The sequence below is a fragment of the Mus caroli genome, chromosome 17 (genome assembly GCF_900094665.2).
Source record: "Mus caroli chromosome 17, CAROLI_EIJ_v1.1, whole genome shotgun sequence".
Taxonomy (NCBI): domain Eukaryota; kingdom Metazoa; phylum Chordata; class Mammalia; order Rodentia; family Muridae; genus Mus; species Mus caroli.
In genome coordinates, this window is record NC_034586.1 from 29662443 (window position 1) to 29672200 (window position 9758).

At 40.0% G+C, this 9758-nt stretch overlaps 1 protein-coding gene across 1 annotated transcript in view; it reads right to left on the reverse strand.

Annotated features, from left to right (window-relative positions):
- LOC110312366 (zinc finger protein 709-like) overlaps positions 1-4167 on the reverse strand; it is a 21711-nt gene extending 17544 nt beyond the window's left edge. The window contains exon 1 of the mRNA XM_021185911.1: positions 4024-4167. Coding sequence (XP_021041570.1) covers positions 4024-4026 — 3 coding nt within the window. The 5' untranslated portion in view covers positions 4027-4167. The remainder of the gene's footprint in view (positions 1-4023) is intronic.
- Between the last annotated feature and the right edge of the window lie 5591 nt (positions 4168-9758).

The following is a 9758-nucleotide window of genomic DNA, read 5'->3' on the forward strand; positions in this document are numbered from 1 at the left end:
AAGAAGTCATTTGATATACACTCACTTATAAGTGCATATTAGCCCAGAAACTTAGAATACCCAAGATACAATTTGCAAAACACAAGAAAATCAAGAAGAATGAAGACCCAAGTATGATTACTTTATTCTTCCTTAGAATAGGGAACAAAACACCCATGGAAGGAGTTACAGAGACAAAGTTTGTAGCTAAGATGAAAGGATGGACCATCCAGAGACTACCCCACCCAGGGATCCACCCCATAATCAGCCATAATCAGACACTATTGCATATGCCAGCAAGATTTTGCTTAAAGGACCCTGATATAGCTGTCCCGAGGGAGGCTATGTCAGTGCCTGGCAAATACAGAAGTGGATGCTCACAGTCATCTATAGGATGGAACTCATCTATAGGCTGGAACACAGGGCCCCCAATGGAGAAGCTAGAGAAAGTACCCTAGGAGCTGAAGGGGTTTGCAACCTTATAGGTGGAACAACAATATGAACTAACCAGTACCCCAGAGCTCATGTCTCTAGCTGCATATGTAGCAGAAGATGGCCTAGTCAGCCATCATTGGGAAAAGAGGCCCCTTGGTCTTGCAAACTTTATATGCCCCAGTACAGGGGAATGCCAGGGCCAAGAAGTGGGAGTGAGTGGGTAGGGAGCAGGGCGGGGGGTAGGTTATAGGGAACTTTCAGGATAGCGTTTGAAATGTAAATAAAGAAAATATCTAATTTAAAAAAAAACATAAGAAAGAAAAAAAAGAAAAAGCTTCTGAACAGAACACCATTAACACAAGCAGTAAGTGCAACAATTAGTAAATGGAGCCTTGTACGGCAAAGGACACCATCATTTAGTAAAAGCAGTATGCTATCCTATGGTATGTGGAAAATTTTTACCAATTCCACATCCAATAGAGAACTAATAACCAAAATATATAAAAGAACTAAAAACAAAACAAAAAAACTAAAACCAACGAAGCAACCAAACAACAACAGCAAAAAACCGCACTAGACATCAAGAAAATTAATAACCCAAATGAAAAATGGGGTACACATCCAGAGAATACTCAAAAGAGGAAACTTGAATGGCTAAAACACAAAGAAATATTCACCATCCTTAGCTACCATAGATATGTAAATCAAACTTCTTTGGTATTCCATCTTCTACCCCTCAAAATGGCTAAGATCAATAAAACAAGTGACAGATCATGCTAATGAAGTGTGCAGTAAAAGGAATACTTAGCCATCCATGGCTGATAGGTGTACAAACATGCACAGCCACTATGGAAAACAGTGTGGTCGTTCTTCCTTTGGCATATACTCAAAGAACCCTCTGTCCTACGCAAGGACACTTGCTAAACTGTTCTCATTACTGCTCTATTGATATCCAAAACCTGGGAACAACAGAAGAATGAATAAAATCAAACCAAAAATTGTACATTGACTCAACAGACTCAACCATTAAGAAAAAAATGAAATTCACAGGTAAATGGATGGAATTAAAAAAAAATCATCATGAGTAAAGTATCACAGATCTAGAAAGAAAAATATGATCAGTGCCTTGCTCAGTCATCATCAGAGAAGCTTCATTCTGGAGCAGATGGGAACAAATACAGAGACCCACAGCCAGACATTATACATTGAATGAGAGGCCTTGGAACACTCAGCCCTACAAAATCCTTCCCCCAGATTTTAGGGAACCCTTTGGAAGAGGAAGCAGGAAGAGTGTAAGACCCAGAGGGGGATGGAGAACATGAAGAAAACAAAGCCATCTAAAATCAACTTGAGTCTGAACTCAGAGACTGAAGCAGTATGCCTAGGGCCGGCACAGGTCTGCATATATTATGGTTTCTAGTTTTTCATTGGGATTCCTGAGTGTGCTTGGGAGTGAGTCTCTGATTCTTGTGTGTTCTCTAGGGCTCTTTTCCTTCTGTTTGTCTAATTTAGATATGTTAATTTTTGTTATCTTATTACATTTTATTATTCTACCTTAGAAACCTGTTTTTTTGTTGTTGTTTTTGTTTGTTTTCCTAATGAGAATCAGAAAGGGAACTGTGATGGGTAAAGGGAGAAGAAACCACAATCAGGATATATAGATATATAGGTAGAAAATCTATTTTCAAGTGGGAAAACAAGACAGTAGCAAGAGGTAAGCTCATTCATACCTCTCATAGCTACAAATGTTTACATACAAATGCAAAATAGGAGTAAAAACAAAATAAAACAAAAAGCAATCTGAAGATTAACATAAGAAAGAAACCAGTCAGCAAAGATAGATCTTAAGCCCTTTCTTACTGGGACAGCTCAGCCCTTTCTTACTGGGACAGCTCAGCCCTTTCTTACTGGGAAGAGCTCAAGAAAAGCTCCTGGTATACAAACTGGATGTTTTGCAAATGTCTCACAACATGTCATGGATCACATTTTCTCAGACTTTGTCTCTGGTGTAATCCTTCAGTGTATGAAACAAGACCCTGTCAATCAGGTCCCCTCTGAACTCAAATCCAAGTCTCAACACTTAGAAAATATGCTTTCCTTAACACCCTTGGCTTCCTCACTGTTTCTCTGATCTCCACGTTGAACTTAAAAGGCATCCTTTTGTTTTGTTTTCTCGCCTAACCACAAATGCCAATATTTAAAGCTTGCCTGCCCTGTTTTCTGCTTTCCCCCTCTCAACCTCAAAAACTCGATTAAATTTTCCTCTGGTTACCCTCCAAGTTCATCTTCAATTTAGAGCCAAAAAAGCTACCGCGGCTTCCCATACACACATTGAGAATTCAGAATGCGAATAAACAGTTCAACTTAATGGCTCAAACACAAGGTCTTAGGAAAACAACAAAAAGCCAGACTTAAGAGCAAAAGACAGCAAGAAGTAAAAAAATAAGTTGAAAAATTAATGAAATTGACTCAAAGAATACACACAGTCAATGTCAATCTCAGAAATGGTTCTTTTAAAAAACAGTAAAATAGGCAAAACTCTAGTCAAGCTAACAAAAAAGAGGGAAGAGACAAATTAATAAAGTCATAAATTAGGGGAGTTTACAAGAGACTTAAAAAAAAAGACAGGAAAAAAGAAAAGCAGTGGACCATTTGGTAATATTTTGAAAAAAATACCCCCCACGAGGAAAAGAAATATGTGCAAGAAATGGTTTGATTCTGAGTCGCATACAACAAGCTAAAATTAAATCAAGAGGATATAAACAACTTACAAATATTCATAACGATGAGATCGAAACAGATATAACCCTCTCATCCCTTAAGTTCAAGTCCACAGCCAAAGAATCTACCACGTTTTTGTTTGTTTTTACAATTAAATTATTCATCCTATCTCATGCTTTTTTCACAGCCAGCAATGCTAGAAGAAAAAAAAATCCCCCAAATTCCACATGTGCCTAGACAATTAACTGCCCAATTGGTTGGTGAATCCAAACAGTTTTGAAGCAAATTGAAAAAGCCTCTCTTCCTTGCAAGCCTGAGCATTTCTCTCACTCTCAGCCCAGAGGGAGCAAACAAATCCTCCCGCGTTAACGCTAACGGCAAAAACCAGAATGCGGGATAGGTTTACAGTTCATTGGTAAAAGGATTGCCTAGAATGAGCAAAGCCTGAGGTTCGATGCCCACGAAAGAAAGAAAGGAAGGAAGGAAGGAAGGAAGGAAGGAAGGAAGGAAGGAAGGAAGGAAGGAAGGAAGGAAGGACAGCGTTTATCAAAGCCCCCTCACAACAGTCTAAACGCTACAGAGCATCACACCAACTCGCCAGCGAGGCAGTCGGAGAGGCGCTGTCTCACCCGAGAGCACAGGGGACTAGATGACACTGCTTCAGAAAGGGGGGCGGGGCAGGGCAGAGCCGGACCGACAGGACCAGACCCCAGGCTCCCCGCTGCCTGCTCTGCACGGAATTAAAACGCACGTGGGTGAGAGGGCGCGGGTGACAGATTCCTGCACAGAATCAGGCGAACGTCAGTGCCGCGGCACCACACAGGGACAAAGCCTCCGCGGTGTCACCAACATGACATGCACGACTCCAGGAACACAGGGCACACTCACCATTTCCTGATTCACACGCGAGCAGTGTTCTTCCCAAAGGGCCTACAGTCAGCAGGAGGGACAGCGACCCAGGCCAAGTCACCACCTGCCTCCCTGGAGCTACACAGGACTCAAACAGGGCGGCAATGGCGGCACCCTCTGACTATCCATGCTCCTCATTGGGCAGTTCATGCAGGAAAGTAACAACGTCCCTGATTGGTGAACGGTACCGACCCTTAACTCTTTCACCGCGTTTAAATGGAACTCACCCGGCAAACTGACTACAGAATTTCCCTAACTCAGGCTCCCCCAAACCCCTGGAGTAAACCCAGAGTATATTGGGTGTCATTCTATTTAAAGAGAATATACTTCGGGGTTTTTAGAGCACACATTTAGTTCTTCGTGTGAGTTCCTCGTGCCTATCCCGCTTACTCACACTACTTTTTTCTGAACATTCAGGACTCGGTGACATTAGGACAAAGCCAATGACACACATCCCTACCTCCAGTTTTAGCGATAGAGGCTTGGCAGGCTTTTTACGTGGGTTCTGGGGATCCAAACGCAGATCCTCATGAAGGATAATCAGGCATTTTACCAACCAACCCATCTCACCAGTGCTTCTTTGGGCTTGTAATATAGGTGGTCGTTATGCTGCTTACTGTACAGTGTTTGGGTTTTATAATGTACAGGGAATGCTGAATTCAGAATATATCTTCAACATGAAGAACTTGTGCGGTGGTTAAGATTAGAGATGCATTTCACCAAACTCCTGGAAATAGTGTTTGTGGGTTTGGTTTATTTCGGTTAGAACTTCAATGTGGCTGTAGAATACACTGTCCCACTTCTGATGTGGAGCACTTGTTACTCTTACAGAGGACCTGGGATTGCTTTCAATCATCCACACGATGGTTTGAAAACATCTTAATTCCAAGACCTTCATCACCTTTCTAATTCACAGGCACCAGGTTCTCACATGGTGCACATACATACATACATACATACATTCATACACATATAAAAATAGTCTTAAAATTTTTTAAAGAAATATATGTGTAACTAGATATAGGAATAAGAGTCATAACTTTTAAGAGAGAATATAAATTAATACAGACATGAAAATAAACTATGGAGATTTCTAAGAACAAGCAAACAAAAACAACTTAAAATTCTTTAGCATGGCAGTACAGACCTTTAATTAAAGGACTTTGGAGGCAAGAAGTTTAAAGGTCATTGTGGAGGAGGACGAGGAGGAGGAGGAGGAGAAGAAGAAGAAGAAGAACAAGAACAAGAACAAGAAGAAGAAGAACAAGAACAAGAAGAAGAAGAACAAGAACAAGAAGAAGAACAAGAACAAGAACAACAAGAACAACAAGAAGAACAAGAACAAGAAGAACAAGAAGAACAAGAAGAAGAACAACAACAACAAGAAGAAGAAAGGAGGAAGAGGAGGAAGAAGAAGAGGAGGAGGAAGAGGAAGAAGAGAAAAGGGAGGAGAAGAAAAGAAAAGGGAGGAGAGGAAGGAGGAGGAGGAAGAAGAACAACAAGAAGAAGAACAAGAAGAAGAAGAAGAAGAAGAAGAAGAAGAAGAACAAGAACAAGAAGAACAAGAACAAGAAGAACAAGAACAAGAAGAAGAACAAGAAGAGAAGAAGAACAAGAAGAACAAGAAGAAGAACAAGAAGAAGAACAAGAAGAAGAAGAAGAAGAACAAGAACAAGAACAAGAAGAAGAACAAGAAGAAGAACAAGAAGAAGAACAAGAAGAAGAACAAGAAGAACAAAAGAAAGGAAAGAAAGAAAGAAAGAAAGAAAGAAAGAAAGAAAGAAAGAAAGAAAGAAAGAAAGAAAGGAAAGAAAGAAAGAAAGAAAGAAAGAAAGAAAGAAAGAAAGAAAGAAAGAAAGAAAGAAAGGAAGGAAGGAAGGAAGGAAGGAAGGAAGGAAGGAAGAAAGAAGAAAAGAAGAGAGAAAGTGAGTTAGTTCCAGGACAGCCAGGGATACACAGAAACTCTGTTTTGAAAAACAAACAAACAAACAATACCTCAAAACTAAAGGTCACAAACTAAAGCCAGCACCCTTTGCTAGGAAAGAGAAAGGAAAGAATTTTACTATACATAAGAAATGAATGAACATGGACTGAAGAGATGGCTCAGAAGTTAAGAGCACTGGCTGCTCTTCCAAAAGTCCTGAGTTCAACTTATAGCCATCACACAGTGGTTCATGACTATCTATAATAGGATCTGGTGCTGTCTTGTGGCCTGTAGGCATATATGCGTACATACTGTATACACAATAAATAAATTTTAAAAAGAAATGCACATTAATGTGTATTATAGCACTGCTCAAAAATAGCTAAGCTCTGAAATCTGCCAAGATCTTGTTAAGACACGAACAAGTAAGGAGAATATAGTGTATGTAGGTAGGCATAATTTTTTTCAGCTTATTTTATTTTTTATTGGTTATTTTATTTATTTATATATCAAATGTTATTCCCCTTGCCAGTTTCCCCTCCACAAGCCCCCTATCCCCTCCTCCCTCCCCTTGCCTCTATGAGGGTTCTCCCCCACCTGCCCACCCACTCCTGCCTCAGTGCTCTAGCATTTCCCTATCCTGGGTCATCAAGACTCCACAGGACCAAGGGGCTCCCCTCCCAGTGATGCCAGATAAGGCAATCCTCTGCTACATATCCAGCTGGAGCCATGTTTACTCTTTGGTTGGTGGTTTTGTCCCTGGGAGCTTGGGGGGGCGGGGTGCTGGTTGGTTGATATTGTTGTTCTTCCTATGAGGTTGCAAACCCCTTCACCTCCTACAGCCATTACTCTAACTTCCCCATTGGGGTCACTCAGCCTATTTTAATAAATATTCAACCTTTCTTCATGCCCACCACCCACCAGAGGCAGTGGAGGAGAAAAGTTATTAGGATATGGGAGAAGTGGGCCTGTTTAGGAATAGTTCTTTGGGGTGAGTTCACTCTTCTTTGTCAAAAGTTCAGAAATGAATGTTGCTTGTAGCAAACACCAAATATGAATCATCAGTTTCAGTCCAGTTCCAGGCAAACACCATACATGAACCGCAGCTTCAGTCTAGTCCTCTCAGCGGGCAGATACCACACACGAACCAGCGCTATAATTCATCCTGAAGAAACTGCAAGGCTCACCAGCCAGCCTGAGGGGAGGTAGCAGAAGAGGCAAGAAGTGGCAGGAACGCTACAAGAAGTTTTTTGGTGAGTTCCTCTCAGGCTTAACCACTAGCACAACAACACTATGTAAGGTGAACTAATACATGGATGTAGTAAGCAAAGAATATCAGGCAAAGCAAACCGAATGCTTCTCTCCCACTGTCTGTGGGGTCATATTTGTACTCCTTCATCATGAATCCTTTCACATTCCTGCTATAGCAAACCATCCTTTCACCTGTGTGCCCCAGCAAAACATTATTTGATATAACTGACTTCCCAAAGAAACTAGAAATTTCCTCTTCATATGTACTATACTATATGTGTACAGACAGATATAGACATACATGCATAATACATGCATACATATGTACATATAATTGACTATAATTCAACCATAAGGAAAAGCAAACTCATGCCATTTTCAGGAAAATGGATAATACTATGATGCCTCTACGTGAAATAATCCAGACAAGAAAACTATCATCTATGGAAAGTACAATACAGAAACAATAGCAGCAGTGACACAAGACCATGGCAGTATTAGAGAGACTACTAGAAGACATGGGGATGTTTGGGGTAGTAAGAAAAGATGAGTGAATAAAACAGTAGGGGGAGGGTGAATGTTATGAAAGCATAATGTGTCAGTGAAATTCATTAATGTGTGCAATAAATATGCACTGTTAATTTTACTAAATTTATTTTGAAATTTATGTTTGTTTCTTACTTTTGTTCTAGCTGGCCTGAAATTTGCTAGAGAGACAAAGTTGGCCTCAAATTTGTTGAAATTCTCCTGTCTCCAATCCCGAGTGTTGGGGTTACATGCATGTGCCACCCCATTGAGTAATTTTAGTCAATCTTTTAAAGTAAAACTAAAATCCAAACAGAACATGATCTCAATAGTCTAAGCTTTGAAATCACAAAGCCAAAGATAATTTTAAATCAAACAAGAAAATAATCACAGGAGATACTAACAAAAACACAAGCAAGAGCTGGTTGGTTGAAAAGATCATACAACTGGTGGTTTTTAGATACCAAACTAATTAAATGAAAATAAAGCATACAAACTTCTAAAAATAGTTTAAAAGAAAGCAAGCAGTCAAGGAAGGAAGGAAGGAAGGAAGGAAGGAAGGAAGGAAGGAAGGAAGGAAGGAAGGAAGGAAGGAANGGAAGGAAGGAAGGAAAGAAGGAAGGAAGGAAAGAAGGAAGGAAGGAAGGAAGGAAGGAAGGAAGGAAGGAAGGAAGGAAGGAAGGAAGGAAAGAAAGGAAAGAAGGAAAGAAGGAAAGAAGGAAAGAAGGAAAGAAGGAAAGAAGGAAAGAAGGAAAGAAGGAAAGAAGGAAAGAAGGAAAGAAGGAAGTAGCCCTAATCAATACACATTTTCAAGACCATGACAGAATGTTATAATTCCAAGAATTGCATGACACAAATGTAACTTGGTTCAAAGTTACTGTTTCTAGAAAAAAAAACTACAACATAAGGGCAGGCAATATAAATAGGGGAATGTGTATTAAAGATATTAAAAATGAACAATAGAGAAAATACCTCAGTAAATATTCATTTTGAGTAGAGATTTTGAGTAAATCCTTATCAGATAACATATGATACATATAAAAAAAAAACACATGATACATAAAAAATGTGAAGTTAACCTAATTACTGTGATTGGTACTAAGTTCATGTGACTCGGAACTTTAAAAATCTTTGTTTACTATCATCAGTTTGATAAATGACGCAATCAATAAAACTCAAAATAAGAGGTCCAAGTTTAGGTATGAGGAGGAAATCACGGCTCCTCAGTATGCTGCCCAAAATATCAAACCTGGTTGTAGGAGACAGCTTTCTGTGTTCTGCCATCTCAGGAATGAAATCCACTTTGCTGGCAGGAACAAGACTGAGTTCATGTTCCCAGGCCCTGTAACTCAACTCCATCCTGCTTCTTCAGATGTTTCATGTTTGTCTGTTAACCAGTAAAGGATGCAAAGACGGAAGGTGTCATTATCCTGTTATCTAACTAAAGCATGCAAGTCATAAATATGATGCCTGTTCTGTGCATGGGATGTGTCTCAAGTGGGGCTAGTTCTTGGTTGGTCAGTTCCCCAGTCTCTGATACATCCCTTGTAGACAGGGTAAATTCCCCTCCCAACTCCCCTCCTTCTCAGTTTCCTTCCTCCACCTGCCTCTTGTGTCTATTTTATTCCCTCTTTTAAGTGAGATTCAAGATTCCTCATTTGGGCCTTCCTTCTTTGGGGCTGTGAAGTGTAGCCTGGTATCAGTATTTTATGGCTATAGGTGAGTACATACCATGCATGTCCTTTTGTGACTGGTTTACCTTGCTCAGGATGATATCTTCAAGTTGCCTTCAAAATCCATGATGTCTTTGTTTTTAGTAGCTGAATAGTATTCCATTATGTAGATGTACCACTTTTTTTTTTGTTTGTTTGTTTTTTAATCTTCAGTCGAGGGACATCTAGGTTGTTTCCAGTTTCTGGCTATTATGAATAAAGCTCCTGTGAACATAGTTGAGCAAGTGTCTTTGTGAGATGTTCCAGCATCTTTTGGGTATATGGCTAGGAGTGGTAAAGCT